Source organism: Kogia breviceps, chromosome 14, assembly GCF_026419965.1.
Source record: "Kogia breviceps isolate mKogBre1 chromosome 14, mKogBre1 haplotype 1, whole genome shotgun sequence".
Lineage (NCBI taxonomy): Eukaryota > Metazoa > Chordata > Mammalia > Artiodactyla > Physeteridae > Kogia > Kogia breviceps.
In genome coordinates, this window is record NC_081323.1 from 83093757 (window position 1) to 83110977 (window position 17221).

The 17221-nt window shown below is 55.3% G+C and overlaps 1 protein-coding gene across 8 annotated transcripts in view; it reads right to left on the minus strand.

The window, feature by feature from the left end:
• CUX1 (cut like homeobox 1) overlaps window positions 1-17221 on the minus strand; it is a 374916-nt gene that overhangs the window by 90454 nt on the left and 267241 nt on the right. For all 8 annotated transcript variants that reach the window (XM_059038133.2, XM_059038134.2, XM_059038132.2 and 5 more), the window contains exons 9-10: window positions 9826-9874; window positions 20-124 (exon numbers count right to left, since the gene is read on the minus strand). In XM_059038133.2, the coding sequence (XP_058894116.1) occupies window positions 20-124; window positions 9826-9874 (154 nt within the window). The remainder of the gene's footprint in view (window positions 1-19; window positions 125-9825; window positions 9875-17221) is intronic.

Sequence of the window (17221 nt, forward strand, 5' to 3'; positions counted from 1 at the left end):
GCGGGGCTGGGCTACCCACCACGTCCGGCGCCTTCTGGATCTGGGAGGCCAGCTGGAGAGAGTGGTTGGCCGACAAGAGCTGCTCCCTCAAGGTCTCCGCCTCTCTCTGAGCCACCTCTGCCCTCTGAAGGAAGTGAAAAGGGTGGAAAGAGAGAGTACATCCAGTTTAACAACTGACAATTATTACAAGAAACATTCATCAATTCATGCCTGACTGACTATAATTGATTTTCCTAAACACTCAACCTAATAAATGCTAGGAAAAAACAGAGAATGTGATGGATTTTTATTTTAAACAGTACAAGGAAGAAATAATTGAGCGATTATGACAGTAATTTAACGCTAGGAGCAAGGAATCCCCTGCTGATACTAGCGCTCCGGCCCACTGAATTTCCCAGACTGAATAAATACAAGTGGAAATGGAGTCTTTTGATTCAATTTCTTTCTATTCTCATAGCCCAAGAAGATTTTATTGCAGGGTTACTCCTGGGAGTAATTCTCACGGGTAAACAGTGAATTAAAGACACTCTGGCCTTTTTCTCCTCCTAAAAACATGCATAATGTCGTGGTTGTTTTCCTCCAGCAAGTATTTCCATAAACGGACGGGGTGTAAATGCCACTTCTTTTGTGAGGACCAGGCTTATTCCGACGTACTTAACCCTTCACCCGACCAAGTTTTCTAATGCTGAGGCTGGCATTTCCAGCCAGCCAGGCCCACGCGGGGCTGCTGAGGGGGTGAGGCCGAACAGAGGAACGAGTGGACACAGCTGTCATTTGCTGTAATTCCCGGACAAGGACACCAGTGCCCCGGAGAGCAAACCAGTATTTCCCACTGGTCAGCAAGAACAGTCACTCCAGTGCCCGCGCCTCCCTAGAGGGCACCGTGGTGCAGTGGGCAGGAGCTGGGCATTTGGGACCACAGGGATGAGAGCAGGTCACCTAACTCAGCTCATCAAGCCTCCACCTTCCCATCTGTAAAATGGGAACACTGCCTCCCTCCCAGGAACCTCGCGAGGATTAACACCCAGAAGCGCCCTCATTCTTAAGTGCATTGTAAACGGGCTTGTCCTGATTTTACAGTGACTGAGACGAAACGCAAGGATGGGTGGGAAGCTGTAGCTAATTGACACTGGGCACGTGGACTGAGGAGTGATCGCTGCTTCTTTCTACCAGACGTACATTCTGCTCACAGAAGAGACGAACAAGAGAAGCCTGGCTGACTAAGGCTGTTTCGTGTGTTTTCTTGCTTTGTGGTGTGACAGTGCGTGCCTACTAATTGCTAAGAAAGAACTGAAAAGCGAAGCAAGAAGTCAGCCTGCCTGGTCCTCGCCGGTCCACCTAGTTGTACGAGGACTGGGTTTGGCAGCCTTAAGTGGTTCTACCGACGGCGGCGCGGCCCTCTCTGCTCTGCATGCAGACAAATTAGGGTGTTTCTAACAGTAGCTACTCCCGCCCAGGGTGGTGCTGGTGGCCGCCCGCCCCGCTGCTCCAGGAGCTCTTGGAATTGCACTCCGTCTAATTCCCACGGCGCCTGGGCGGGCCCGTCTGTGCTCGAGCAGCTACTTCCCACCCTCCGCTGCACACCGGCCAGAGGCGCCCGTGTCAGGAAAGGCGGTGATGTGACCGGTGTGGCCAAGATGCCAGGGGTGACTTCTGGTTCACGATAACTGCAGGAAGCTCTCCCCTTCAGTGAAAAAGATTTCCCCGAGTTTTGTGTCCAGATGAGCCACTCCACGTTTTTCTGATAATCAAGTGATGTTACTGACTCTCATCTTTCTCGTCAGTTATACTCTTGGGCATAAAACCTCCATGGCTCTGCCAGGAAGAAGGGGTATTTTGACGTATTTCTAGCCTTTCTGACTAAGGAAAACAGTGCTTAGCCTAGTGGAGAGGCAGTTCTGGTGGCAGCCAACGAGGCAGCACCCCCCGCCCCCGCCCACTGACACTGGTTGTGAAATGTTCCAGAAGCACCAGAGCTGGGGCAGCCCGGGCAGGGGCTTCGTGGCCAGGATCTCACGTGGGCATTTCGCTGTTGGGAGCCGAGTGCTGTCCCATCGGAGGCCGAGGGCTCACAGAAGAAGGGAATCTCAGTTGTGGATGATTTCACCCTCGGTTTTCGTTAATTTCTCCAGAGCTTCTGTACTTTGTTCAGTTTCCAAGTTCATGTACAGTCATGAACCTGGGGCCTATCCTCGGTGGTCACAGCCTTTTATCACGTTTGACTTGACTTGGCTGCTTCACTGTAACTCTTAAAAAAAAAATCAATTAATTAACTAATTAATTAATTAGGTTGTGGCAGGTCTTAGTCGCGCGGCAGGTGGGCTCCTTAGTTGCGGCACGCCAACTCTTAGTTGCGGCATGCGGGATCTAGTTCCCTGGCCAGGGATCGAGCCCCGGCCCCCTGCATTGGGAGCGCCGAGTCTTAACTGCTGTGCCACCAGGGAAGTCCCACACTGTATAACTTTTTGATTGCTTAGGATTTTTATTATTTATTCAGGAGTTATAACCTGAGTACATCAAAAACAAAACAAAACAAAACGAAACGAGTGGAGGTGGTCTGTGCCGCTAAACGTGGGCAAAGCAGAACAACTGAAAGTCAAAGTGGGCCTAAGAGCTGTTGACAGAGAGAGCGGGTACTGGACGCCGGGAGCTGCTGCGGTGAGTGGGTCTCTGTAGCTGTACATGCGGCCCGGCCGCCGGCGGCTGAGGCGGAAGGGAAAGGGTGCTGTGCTGGGTTGGCTCTGCGGTCTCCCTTGTTGCCAGGGTTTCCTATCTTCCCCACGACCGCAGTCCGGCCAGATGAAGTTGTGTTTCTAGAACCAGATTCAACGGAGGGAGGGGGCAAGCTCTGGTGCTGGTTTCTGATCTGGACGCCCAGACACGGGGCCTTGGCTGCCACGAGACACCCAGCTCCCCGTTTCCACTGACGGGATTCCTCCTCCCCTGTCCCCGCAGAGGCAGGGCCTGGGGACTGAGGCCGGGGCCCCGGTGGGCAGCTGGAGGCATCGTGGGTGTGACTCAGCGGCCACCCCGTGCTGAGAACAGAGCCCGGCCAAGCCTGAGTTGCCCTCCTGAGAGATCTGCTGGCTGTCTCTTACTTTCTGTCCTTTTCTGAGAAGTGAGGGTAAATGCTGGAAGCACAAGGGAAAGCAAAGGAGAGGGCACGTGAATGAGTGCGGGCACTGCTCTGCATTTTGGTGGTAACTCCAACCAGAAGGATAGGAAGGGCGGCCCTGCAGGACAACTGGGGACCAGTGAGATGACACAAGCCAGGCGCCCGGCGGTGCCACCACGCGGTGACAGGCCTCCATTGAAGAATTCTTATCATTACTTTGGGCCCTGGTGTGTGCTGCCTCAGGTGGCCACGATTCTTTCCTTATCTTAAAATGAGGAAAAACTTTCTTTTTTAGTTTATTTATTTTATTTATTTATTTTTGGCTGCGCTGGGTCTTTGTTGCTGCGCGCGGGCCTTCTCTAGTTGTGTCGAGCGGGGGCTACTCTTCGTTGCGGTGTGCGGGCTTCTCACTGCAGTGGCTTCTCTTGTTGCGGAGCACGGGCTCTAGGCGCGCGGGCTTCAGTAGTAGTTGTGGCTCATGGGCTTAGCCGCTCCGCGGCATGTGGGATCTTCCCGGACCGGGGCTCGAACCCGTGTCCCCTGCATCGGCAGGCGGACTCTCAACCACTGCGCCACCAGGGAAGCCCCCGAGGAAAAATTTTAAAATTTAAAATCTTAAAAGTTTTAGGGAAAAATTACTAAAGACTGTAGCTGGTCTTCAGGTTAAACTCCAGCTTCCTTCAGCTGTCACCAGGAAGTCATAAAACGTGGAGAAGTGCGGCCCAGTGGGGCAGACAGAGGAGGCAAAGGCAGAGGCTCGGGCGGCTGCAGCCCGCAGGGGATGGCTGGAGAGGCTGGTCACAGCCCAGCGTGCAACGCGGGCCCCGGGCCCAGGGAAAGGGGGCTGTGCTCAGGGGATCCCTTGGGGGGTGTGTTTCCTTCTCCCCCAGCACCAAGGCTGGGATGTGAGGGAATCCTCACCACCTCCCCTGTCGGGCAGGCTTTCCCCAGTTTACCCATTTAAGGTGTGGCTTTGAGTCCCCTGGTTTTATACGGTGGTCGTGGAGGCAGGGGGGGGTGTCTCTGATCCAGCCTGCTGCCCAGCCTGGCCCTAGGCTTTGTCTTTTGTCCCTTTTATACGTGTGGCCATGAAAACCCACCTCTGGGGACACCAGAGATGAGCAAGTCCCTTTAGTGACACAGCAGCCATGTGAGCTGCCCAAGGGCAGTGCCCCCAGGGAGACGGGCCGTGGCTGGGGCACACGGGTCTGCTGGCAGGCTGTCCCACCTGCAGTAACTTCCCAAGGCTGCTGGAGCAAACTACCACAGATTCAGTGGATTCAAACAAGACCAGCTTCTTACGTCACAGTTCTGAGGTCAGGCGTCCGCTGTGGGTCTCACTGGGTTAAGATCAAGGTGCTGCAGGGCTGGTCCCTTCCTGAGGCTCCAGGGCAGGATCTGTCTTCTGGCTGTTTTCAGCTCCTCGAGGCTGCCCGCATTCCTCGGCCTGTGACCCCTTCCTCAACCTTCAGAGCCCGCAGTGGCCAGTCAAATCCCTCTCACATCCCATCACTCTGACTCTTCTGTCTCCCTCTCTGCACCTAAGGACCCTGGTGATTCTGGAGGGCCCACCTGCCTAACCCCAGGGACCCTCCCATCTCGAGGTCAGCAGATTAACAGCCCTAACTGAGCTCTGCAGGTAGGCGGGCCTATTCGCAGGCCGTGGAGATTTTGGGACGCGGGCATCTCTGGGGCCGTTCTTCTGGCCGCCGTAGTCCTCAAGGACAAATACCACATTTGGACCATTTCCAGGAGAAGGCAAGCTCTCCTCGGGGATGACTCCTCAACCTGCTCCCCTCGAGGCCCCGGACTCTGGAGGGAGAGAAAAGGGGAGCGAGACTACAAAGACCAGCAAGCGACCTTCCAAGGGAACAGACGCCACCGCTGTGCAGGGTGCACAGCCAACTTCCGGTCCCCCTTCCGGATCAACAGCCACACTCGACTGCGGAGGGCAGCTGGGGCCCGGAGGTGGGCCCGCGTCTGCGATGCTGCAGGATAAGAGGTCAGAGAGGCCCACTGAGAGAGTTACCGCCACGCATCCCAAGCTGGCCCCGTGCTGGCGGCCGGAGTCCCATTTGGACGCCCTGCCTGTGTTTCTGGGGGGCTCGACGGATACTGATTTGGATTTCTGTTCTCGGGTCGGCCAGGCTGAAAGCTGGACCTACCCCAGCGTCACACCACCTGCGTGAACGCAGACTGCTGCAGCCCACAGACTGCTGCTGAGTCACGATTTCAGAAAAGCCGTAAGAGCAGACTTCCCTACCCCCTCCTGCCCCCAAAGCTCTGAACCTTTACTGTCACCAGTGAAGACGGTATTAACACAAGCCCCTCCAAGCTGGACGAAGCGGTGTCAGTGAGACTCAGCCCCGACTGCCCGCCACCAGTTGGACTCTCTTCCACTTCTCCTCACTAGAAACACAAGGACTCCAGCGAGAAGATAGAGCTTCAGGTCTCAGTAGAACATTTTGACTATAAACCAGTGCAAAAATAATGCTGTGTGCCAATGAACTAGTAAATTGCTCCCCCCGGGGCTCTCCCCTGATGGGAAAGGCATGGAACCAGATGTCTCGCTGCGCCCGCCCTGGTACCCCTCCTCCGGCCCGGCCCTCCTCGGCCTCATCGCCTCGGGGCCCCACATCATCCCCGCCCTGACACATCCCAACAGCTGCTTACCGCTCTCCTGGCTTCCAGTCTCTCCACTCCCCTCCGTTCTCTGGATGTTTAGCCAGAGCGATCCTTCTAGAACTCTAATCTGATGTCTCGCTCCCGCCCGTGATTCTCCACTGTTCTCAGGATGAGGCCCTCCCCACACCTGGCTAGACCCCGTCCTCTGGGCCCACCTTTCCGCAGGGGCTTTACGGAACAGCCTGGAAGCCCCAGAGCTCACGGCGCCCTTCCCTATAGGCCCTTCCTCGCCTGCCGGGACGCTGCCCTCCCCCTTGTCCCCCCCGGGAAGTTTTTCTCCTCATTGGGTCATCCTTGTTGACCCGTTGGGTCATCGAGTCAGGCCCTCTTTCTGTTTGCTCTGTGTCCGATCCGTCACCTCATGCTCTCGGCGAGGGCTGGCCCGCATCTGCCCGCACAGCTCTGGTGACGGGGAGCTCACTCCCTGCGGAGGCAGCTCCAGGCACCTCCGCACCGGGAGGGAGTTCCCTGCCATCAGCCTCTGCACTTGGCCGTGAAAAAGCCCGACCCCTTCCCTGGCCAGCCCTGGACAGCTGCAAGGCCAGGATCCACAACCGTTGCCCTAGGCCTTCCCCTTTCTAATCTCTTCACATCCCAAGTTCCTGATGTGTCAAGTCTTTGTCTTCTTTCCCTGCTCCCCAGAGAATAGGGATGTCACCAGAACTCGTGTTGAGGGTCCCTTCCCCGTCCCTGCCATGGAGTGGAGCCTGAATGCATTCCATGTGCCTGGTTTCCTTCTAACGTGTGCGGTTTTCCAGGACAAACGATAATTCCCCGGGCCGGGCTTGGACTAACGGCTACAGCCGGCTGCAGAATCACCACCCCCTTCCCTCCAGAGACTGTTTCTATTAATGTAGCCTGAGTGGCTGGTGAGACTCTCTTATACCTCTCCCCGCCCGCCCTGTGCTGGTATCTTCCTGGGCAGGACTTCAGAATTCTCCCTGAGAACCCGGGTTTCCTTAGCAACTACAGAGCATGAACTTAAGCACCCACTTACAGGTGTTTTACCTCTAATCCGCAAAACAATCTTGTGAAGGAAGTACAAGCAGACCTCGTTTTACTGCGCTTCACTTTATTATGCTTTTTACTAACTGAAGGTTTGTGGCAACCCTGTGCTGAGCAGGTCCACTGGCGCTAGTTCTCCAACAGCATTATTTTAAAGTTAAGGTATGTGCATTGTTTGTTTAGACATAATGCTATTGCACACTACAGGGTAGCAGAAACTTAACTTTTATATGCACTGGGAAGCCAAAAAATTTGTGTGACTCCCATTCTAGTACCCGCTCTGTTGCGGCGGTCTGGAGCCTGAAATCTCTCCGAGGTCTGCCTGCACAAGTTATCGTTCCTTCCCTCCCTTTCTCTCGTACATAAACAATTTTTTTAAGTGAAAAAAACACTGAATTGTAAAACGCAGTCACATAAAATATACCATCTTAACCATTTTTAAGTATACATTTTAAAGTAGTGTTAAGTATATTCGCATTGTCGGGCAACCACCTCTGGAAATTTTCATCTTGCAAAACCGAAACCCTGTCCCCATTAAACACTGTAATTCCCCGTTCCCCGCTCCCCCAGCCGCAGACGCCCACCTACCCTTCTTTTAAAAAGAAATTAATTAATTAGTTAATTAATTAATTTGTGGCCGTGCTGGGTCTTTGTTGCTGCTGCGCGCGGGCTTTCTCCAGCTGCGGCGAGCGGGGGCCACCCTCACTGCGGTATGCGGGCCTCTCACTGCAGTGGCCTCTCCCGTTGCAGAGCACGGGCTCCAGTAGTTGTGGCGTATGGGCTCAGTAGTTGTGGCTCGCCGGCTCTAGAGCGCAGGCTCAGTAGTTGTGGTGCACGGGCTTAGCCGCTCCGCGGCACGTGGGATCCACCTGGACCAGGGCTCGAACCCGCGTCCCCTGCATAGGCAGGCGGCCTCCCAACCACTGCGCCACCAGGAAAGGGAAGTCCCCCCTACCTGCCCTTCTACTACTCTCTGTCTCTATGAATTCGACGACCCTAGGGATTTCATATAGGTGGAATCACACAGTCTGTTTTTTTGTGACCAGCTTAATTTTCCTTAGCGTAATGTCTGCAAAGTTCATCTCTTTCTTTTCCTTTTTTAAAAGAAATGTAAGCAGCGGAGAGACTTGTCCAAGGCCATCTATGGCCAGGAAGTACCGAGTGCGGACCTGAGCCAACTGTCACCGGGGAGGTGGCACCTTTCTTCAGTGTCCTGTCTGGTGTCCCTGAGGACCCGGATCCACCCAGTGGCCTTCAGCGCTTTGAGAAGCTCATCAACTGCGCCAAACGTCCTAGAACCTGGGGACTAACTTGATATGCACGGAGTCAGCTCATCTGTCTAACAAACTAGAGCTTACCCCAAGGTGCCACCGAAAGGGGAAGCAGGCCCAGGATGGGCCTGGGGGGAGGGAGAGAGTGGGTGAGTGGAAATTGAGAAATGCAAATGATAATCCCCTGACAGGGAAGGTTAACCAGTAGGGTTTCTGCAAAGTTGAGCAGTGCTACTTGAGTAAGAACAAAGGGGCCAAAGTAAATTAGTTTAGCAAATTAAGGTAAATAAATGCTTAGGCACCTCTGTGAGGTGAAGCAGAAGTAGTGCTTTAGGGCAAGGAGCTGAATGGGTGTATTTGGGAAATAAAGAAAGGCCAAGCGAGCCTCCAGGCTCTAACCTTATTTCCCAGTGTGGGGAGCGGCACAGGCGCCAGGCCTGGCTCTGCAACTGACCGGCCACTGACCTCAGTTTCCTCATCTGTAAGATGGGAGTCATAACCACACTGACCTTGGTGGAAAACAGTGAGGTTTAAGCGACTCGGTTCGTGTGAAATTCGGTACAATCGGTACAAAATAAGTTGACTCAACAGCGGTCAGCCCTCCTCACCGTGACCAGCAGAGCTACTACACGAAGATGCTACCTCGGGTGACGCAGTCCACGCGTCTCTACTGAGCAACCCTTATGGACCAGGCCCAGGATACTCAGGGGTGAGTCTGAGTGTGCAACACCGAACACACAAAGTCTTCCTTAAAGAAGAAAGGAATCCCCACGTTCCATGATCATTCTCATGCAGACACTGACTTGCACATCTTAATCAGACTTCAGGATATTTTTCACGGGCCAAAGAATGGACAGGGACACTCTTTGCTGAGTGTCTGCCAAGGTCCGGGTTAGCACTGCCAGTCAGGGGGACAGGCGCCCTGTGGGACCCTCCCAAGGCGGAGAGCTGAGACCACGGATCTGAGAAAGATTTTCATCCCACGGGGCCACCCGAGGCAAACCGCTAAGCTTCCAAGTGCCTGGAGCCACCCAGCTGTAAAACTGAGTGGGGAGAGGCCACCGCTGCCCGTGGCCTTCTGCGGCCGAGACACATAACCCAGCTCTGGCTGCTTCTCCCTGCAAATGAATAAACTAAAACGAGAGACCCCTCTCTTTTCAAAGCGGTAGCACCATATGCTGAAGCAAAATGTTCTCCTGTTCTGCAGAGCCCTTGGGGAAGGGCGGGGCTCTGTAGGGTGGCCAAATTTCCCAGGCAGCTGAGCGTTTAGAGCCACTGGATACCGTGTGCCTATTTCGTGCTGGACACAGTGCTGGGGGTACTTTGCACAAAGCATTGTGACAACTAAGTATCAGCCAAGAGGGGCTGCCAGCTGGCAGCCCTCTCCAGAGCAAGTGGCTTCATCCCATTAGAAGGTGGAGACACAGACTTTGCTACAGGGTAACGCATTGGTATAAACTCTATGGCATAACGGCTGTCATGGGAACGGAGTGGAGATTTAAGAGGCGGATTAAGGAAAAGAAAAAGCATCACCACGGGATGCTGGGACCACGTCAGAGAGTTTCCCAAGGAAATCACGCCTGGGACTTTTCACGTATTTCTCATGACATCAGAAAAAGCGTCAATGGCGACAGAAGTATGTGAAAGGTACAAGACTAACTGGCCTCCTAACTTAGAGAAGCCTCTTCTGAGAGAACAGAAAGGGCTACGCTCTTGCGATTTCACGCCTGAAGCCACCAAACGTCCTACCTGGTTTGCTCTTTCAAGGTCCGTCATGATCATTTCAATTTCGTCGGCCCTGGGGAGGTGAGAGGGAGACAGCGGGTTAGTCAGCAGTGAGGGAGGCTCAGGGGCCACCGCGGTTCCAACTCGGCAGCATGACCCACAGGCACGCAGGTCGGTGTCGGGGGAGAGGGGCCATGCAGAAGGGGCCTCTGCCGCCCATTGGGAGGAGGTGGGCTTGCATCGGCGGGAGAGCCCGCCTGCCCTTGAGGGGCGCCCGGTCTCCTTGGGGAGACAGTGCCTCCTGCCAAGAGAGCGAACAGAACTCTGAACAGAATGCTCTGGAAAAACAGAGGTGGCAGAGATGAATTCTCCTTGGGGGAGGGAATCAGGAAGGTTTCAGGGGAGGTGATGTGTGAACTGGGTTTTGAAGGATGAGTAGAAGTTTGCTAGGACCAAGAGAACCACGAGCAGGTGGGGGAGGCGGGAGGAGGCTCGGGGGCTCTGCAGGCTGTGCTCTAAAACCACCTGGGTCACCGCCATCCTCCCTCAGCCTGCTCACACACAGGGGGGGTTTCCAGGTGTTGTTTGTTCTTTCTCTTTTTTTCTGCTCTGAAAGTACTTTCTTGAGTAATTTGAAGGCACATACGTGCTTCCAACACACAACAGCGTGAGACAGAGAGGAATGCTCCGAGAAGGTCAGTTTCAAAAGTCTGTGGCAGGTTTGAACAGAACACCCAGGGAACTCACTGCCCCAGACGAGTCCCGATGACGGGACCCTGTGACGAGGAGGCCACGGCCGAGACTGTTGCCCGCGGAAGGTTCAGCCCACCCATGGAAGGCGGGGGGGATGTTACAGCTGCAGACCAGCAGCGGGCGTGCGGGTCCGCTCCTGCTGGGGCCGCCTCATTCCACGCCCCACGGGGACCTGAGCTGGCTCTGCCGCCTGCGGGACTGAGCTCAAGCCCTCCCCGCCGGCCTCTCTGCCTGCTGAACCCCCCTGGCTGCCCTTCTGGGCCGAGGCTCCTGCCCCCCGCCACCCCCGTGGCCCTGTGCTCAGGCAGCTCCCACCACGCGGGGGGGGGGCCTACATAGCCCGGACGTGTGCCGTCTGCCCCGTCACCCTCCGCTCCTGGGAACCTCATCCCCTACTTCCACCCCTCCCCTCCCCCGGCCCTCCTCCAACGCTGCCAGGGGCTCCATCTCAGGAGGTGGCACAGCTCCCCCTCCCTGCCGAGGTGTGTCTCTTTCACCCTCATCCCCGCCGGCACAGGGCCTGGCAATCAAGCTGGAGGCCAGGGTCCTCAATGCAGCCTGTCCTGCCAGCAACGGGCCAGTGGGCCAGTCTACTCCCTGGGACAGGTTGGGGCACTCGGACAGGCCGACTCCAGGGTTCTTCTGTCCCCCAAACCTACGTCTCTGGTCTTAGCCATCCACCCTTAATATAGAGAGTGGGACAAACGACCCAGGCCCTGGCCGGTCTGCTTTTGCCATTCGCTGCATGGCGTGTTCTCTCCTCTGGCCCCGAGGCTTCTCCAGCCTTCACGGCGCCCCGCGAGTCAAGGCAATCTCATCAGCTCCCAGCAGCCCAAACGGGGTAACAGATGCCTTGTGATCAAGTTCACCGATCGTCGTATCTGTTTGAAATAGTATCCTGCTTTCAGACTCGTCCGAGAAAAGTCCGAAACAACTCATCAAATGGCCTAGTTAAACGAAGCTCTTTTTAGGACAACTTCGTGAAGCAGGCAGTGTCTCTAAGACAAACACCCAAACTGGGCCCCCGCAGAGAACTGCTGGGGGCCGGGGGCGGCTTCAGTTACAGAACATCTCAATGCACCGTGGCGAACAGAAACCTCCAAGATCTCAGAGGGAAACTGCCTTGACTCCAAAGGGTAAAACCATCACTGAGAGCGTTTGGTCTTCAAGTGACAGAGAAGGGGACCTGACGGCAGCCAGGACAGAAAGCTTTCTTGACAAGCCGCTGATGGAGTGCAAATTTCACTGCGTGTGAGAGGCAATCAAAAGTTAACAAACTTCTCTTTTAAGGCAAGTCACAACTTTTAAATGCAGTTTTGGACTTTAATCAAACAGATATATTCACTATGTATTCACGAAGTCCAGCTCTACACGGCCACCCGTCCAGCCCGCCGGCTGCTGGCATCAGCCGGGCGCTCTCTCCCTCGTCGGTCCGTGAATGTTTTCCGACACCGACAAGCTCCCTGGCCCCGGCAGGGGCCACGGGAAAGGCGCAGGCAGACGTGCTCCTGCGCAGCCCGCCAGCGCCGCGTTTACAGGGGGGGGACGGAAGCCCCCCCCGCCCGCGGCTGCCAAGCACCTGAAACAAGACCTCCAGGTGCCCTATCTTCCTTCTCTCTGGAGCACCTCGGGGAGCTGGGGGCTGCAGGGCCCAGCAGGTGGCCAGGGGAACGGCCTGGGCGGGAGGAGCAGAGATCCCGAGCGTGGGGTCTCAGGGAGGGTTTCCCGAATCTCTCCTGTTGGGTCCTTCACGAGCCCTTTCGTCTTTAATTCTGGCTAATTTGTCTTCATCGTTCAGGTATTTCTTCTGCTTGGTTTGCGTCTCCTATTATCTGGCTATTGTTGGCCCGTCTACTTCCGTCCTCCAACTTTTCTTTCCATTTGCTACGTCCTGAGCCTTTCCTGCTCCTTCTGGACGGTTCTTCAACTTGACCCCCCTGTAGCTGTGCCCAACCTGTGATCCACCTCTTCTCTCTGCTTCCTTAGTTTAGTTATTCTGTTCTTGATACCCGTCATTCCCACTCCGTTCATTATTAAATCATTCCTTGGGTTTGCTTTATGTTTCCCCGAGTGTATTATTTCTCATGCTTATTTTGTACGTGGGGCCCATCTGTCTGTCTTCAGATCACATACACTGATGGGTCTGGGGGGTCTGTCTTCCAGAGAGGGGTGTTCTCCTCTGGGGCCTTGCTGTTTTCCCCGGGGGTACCAGCTACTCTTCTTGGCAGTGTATACGGGGGGAGGAGGGAGGACCGAGAGGCAGCCCCGCTGTGTGTCTCTCAGGATGAATCGAAGGCACACAGCAGTGCTCAATGTCTTTTGCTGAGGGAAGAAGGAAAGGCAGGGGATGACCCCAGGCCCCCAGAGTAAACACTCATAGCTCCCCTCCGCCAGAAAAATCCTCTGGCCAGAGCTTCACCTTCAGCCCTCGGCATTAGGAGCAGGGGATCCCCCTGGTACAACTCCTCAACCTCTGCTCTGGAGATAAGGGGTAGAGCTGTGGCTGCCTGGGGGCCCACCCTCCCCTGTGTGTATCCACTCCTCACTCCTTGCCTGGCCACTGCCGCTGGCCATGGGGCCAGGACGGCCCAGGACAGGGCCAGACACAGGCCTGGGCTAAAAAAGAGAGGGATTCCCAGGGCTCTGGCTTCACCTGGAGGCTAGATTGGCAAAGCTGGGGCCTGCCGGGTCTGGGAAGTGGCGTCCAGATCTGGCCAGATTTAGGGGGCCGGGGTGGGCTTGAGCGCCTCCTCAGGTGAATGGTTATGGATGGTCATTAGAATGCTTAATAGCCAGGAAAAAAATGTATCCTCTCCAAAAGATTTCATGTCGCTTATTAAAAATTAGTCACATTTCAACAGGAAGGTGTCTTCTTGGCAGTCTGAGGCAATCCCTGGAAACGAATTTCAAGTTTTTCCATCTTCTCATCAGTTTAACCTTGGTTACTAAGCCACTGCTAAGCTGACCAAAATATTGAATGTGATAACAGGTGCGGCCCTTACCTTTCATTATGAGAGCAAGTCTCATATTTCCAGAGCTTTCAGCCGATAATGCCAACACTGAGCCCTGCTGTTACCGTCGGGCAGCTCAACGCCAGGTACCCTGGCGACAGCGGGGCCCAGAGGGGCTGCAGTTCCTCTTCGCGGACGGGACCAAAAGCCACAGAAGGTGGCGGTGCAAGGAAGCAGGGAGGCAGCGGGTGAGGAAAAGTTCAAATGATCATTTAAAAAGTCTGTAGGCTCGTGATTCACTTTCCCAAGGGGCACGCTTTTTAAAAGGTGAGAGAAAAATACACCTGGCTGGGTACGGAAACGTGACCAGCGCTTCCGGAGATGGGAGGCGCAGCCCTTGGTGCTGGCCGACCCGCCGGGGGCTGGCTGCATTCTAGAACCCGTCCGCCACCGGGCCTGCACGACCCACTCCTCGCCACACTGCTGCCCCCCCCCCCCCGCCCCTCACCAACACGACTCCTACCAGACAGCTGCCCTCCATAAGTAACATGAAAGCGCCCAGAGGTTAATACTGCAACTATCAACGTTATCTGAAAAGTATAGCAATGAATTAAACGGCATGTGCTTTCACAGCAGGATCGTCAACAAGACTCCGAGGGGCTTTTCATTCTTTTCATCTCGCAGGCTCAACTACCACGTCAGGATCTGGAGCCTGACATTAGTCTAAAATCATTCATTTTCCGAAGTCTGTAATAACCACAGGTATTGTTTGCTCAGCAGAACTATTTGTTGTAAAAACTTAGTTCTCTCACCCTTTTATGAGCTGACGAAACAGTTTCCACTGATCTATTAACCTTTGGTGCATTATGCTCTGCTCTGGCTTCAAACCGTGGATCACTCTGGCCTGGGCTGGAATGCGTAGTTCATTTGATCGGTTCCCCACAGATCATTCCAGGGTATTCTCTGGGCTGGCATGCGATTTTTATGAGGAACTTAAAAGGACACGGTCAAGGCCAACGGCCGGGAGATCATGGAAACCCTGCATTTCCTTTCACACTAGCCTCCCGCGTGCCGAGGCATGGCCCCAGGGCAAGGGTGGGGCATATTTCAACCCCAAACAATCTTACACATCAGGGGCTGTTAAAACAAAGTACGTCTACAAGGCAGTTGAAACAGCGTCCAGGGCGACCTTCAAAGGTCAGTGTACCTTCTTGGACCCAGGTCAAGAGCCAACAGTCTCAGTACTAGATTGTAAAGTTCTTAGGTATCAAGAGAAGAAATATGTGGAACTCCCCGGCGGTCCAGTGGTTAGGACTCCACGCTTCCACTGCAGGGGGCACGGGTTTGATCCCGGGTCGGGGAACTAAGATCCCACGAGCTGCGAGGCACGGCCCCCAAAAGAAGAATATCTAAAGATTAATTCTCCCTGCTTTAAAGACAAACAAAAAATTTCAGTACGTTTGGTAAAGCAAACGCTCCCCCACCCCCCCCCCCCGCACCGGATGCTACGTCTGACGCCTGGGCCTCCAGGAAGGCGGGTCACTTTCCAGGCGGGACCCGGAGCACAAAGGGGCAGAGGAGCCCCAGAAGCGGGGCTCACCGGACGGCGTGCAGGCAGGGCAGGTGGGCAAACGGAGAGGAGGAGGCAGAGGACCAGGGGTGAGGAGGGGCTCTCGGATATGGCCTGGAATCCCCTTGATGGGGGGCGGGGTCCTTAGGAAAGGGGCCTCCCCCCCCCCCCGCCTGCACAGGGGCACACAGATGGGACCTGGTCTCAGGAGAGGAACGGCTGCTCTGCAGGGCCCCGCGTGGGAGGCAGGGCAAGGCTGCACCTGGAGAAGGTGGCACCGGCCTGAGGAGCGGGGCTGGGAGGGGAGGGGGGCAGTCTCCCCTCAATGGTGCTTACTGAGCACCTAGGACGTGCCACACTGATGGGGAAACAGAGCTCCCAGGTGCCCGGTTGGCAGTGCAGTGGGCAATGGCGTTCACCTTATCGGGAGCACACGGGACAGAGAATGCACATCCCGGGAGCTCAAACACATGAGACCCTGTAACTGCCTGCTCGGGGGGGGGGCGCTGGGAGGTGACGACGCCCAAGGGATTTTGGTCCAGTGACAGCCCAGAAGGAGGGACAGCGGGCTTTGCAAACAGGAGGAGAGAGCCTCTTGGAGAGGCGGACATGTGGTCTGCATCCCGGAGGACGGACGAGTCTGCTGGGTAGAGAACAGCAGGGCACAGGGACGGACAGCCAGACGGAACCAGACCACAGCGCGGTGGGGGCCCTTCAATCTGCGTTTCCACGGCGTCCAGCCCCCCCGGCCCCCCTCCCCCGTCATGACGGGGCAGAAAGACGCCTCCTGTTTCTTTCTCCTGTGATGGCAGAAGCCGTGCAGAGCGCTGTCACACAGCGAGGGTGACAGTGGAAACCCTGCCTGTTGCCTGACGTCGCGAGACGCCTCCAGCGGTTCACCGTCAAGCATCTTGCTCATTTGGGACTTCAGATACACACGTCTGTATTTTGTTAACGTGACAGCCAACTGTTCCTATGTTATTAAGGCTCTTTAATAGAAGACGGACATTTGATTAAGTACCTTTTAAGCATTTATGGAGCTAATTCGATGTTTTTTCTCCTCTGACTTGCTGAAATGGTAAATTATACAGTCACCTGCTCCCGTTTGGTTGCGGGTATTATGCGTTTAACGCGCTCCTGAGTTCTATCTGCTAGTATTTTATTGAGCATTTTTCTCCCCCCAAGTATTTATAGATGAGATCGGCCTCTCGTTTCTTTTGTCTTCTCTCTGTCAGGTAGTCATACGAAACACTTTGAAAGCATTTCCTTCTTTCCATAGACAGAGTGAGCTATCACGGACTGGATGCTATTACTCTATAAAACCTGAACCCACAGCCCACCTGTATGGTCTCAACGCGTCGCCTGGCAGGTGAGCCCTGCGGGGTCAGCGCCCAGGCCTGGCTCCCCTCGGCCGCCTCCCGCAGTCGTGCCCGGGCCCGCGGTGCCCGGGCCTCCACCTCCGCTCCTGGTCTGCAGCCTCCTCTGCCTGCACTTGACTGTCCTCCTCTCTCCTGGGGCAGGGTTCACAGCCAGTCTGCCTTCGATGGCGCGGTGGGCTCCATGAGCTGCTCCTTGGCTCCCTCCCTGCTGGTTAGACCCGAAGTGTCTTCTGGGCCAGGATCCCTGCAGGGAGCAGAGCCCACTAGAGAACTACCTCCCATCAACACCCCACTCCTTTTCCAGCTTCGTTTCCCACTTTTCCGACCCTCCTGTCTTTCAGACAAAGAGGCCTAAATGCAGAACTGCTTCTTCAGAGCTGCTGAGCTGGGGGTGAGCCTTCACCCTCCGTTAGTGACGCGCATTCTCTGCCTATTTCCTTTTGTGGCTCGATCAGCACATGCACTCTTATGAGTTCTTCGGTCTTATTCTGTTCCTTGAAGCCGCCACACTTGCCCGCACGTCTGTCCCCTCTGCTGAGATCCCCGTGGAGGGCTGCTGTCTACATCTGGTCCTCAGCTCCAGGGGCCGCCGTCCTCTGAGGGTCTCCCGGCAGCCCTGCCCCGCACTGTCCGCTCATTTATTTTGACTGCACTTATTCCTGCCTCTGAGTATCTTGTTCAGATATTGATGACTTGTTTATTCACGGCTATGATCCCAGAGAACACAGCAGGTGCTCCCCAAATCCTGGCTGACAAACGAACGATGC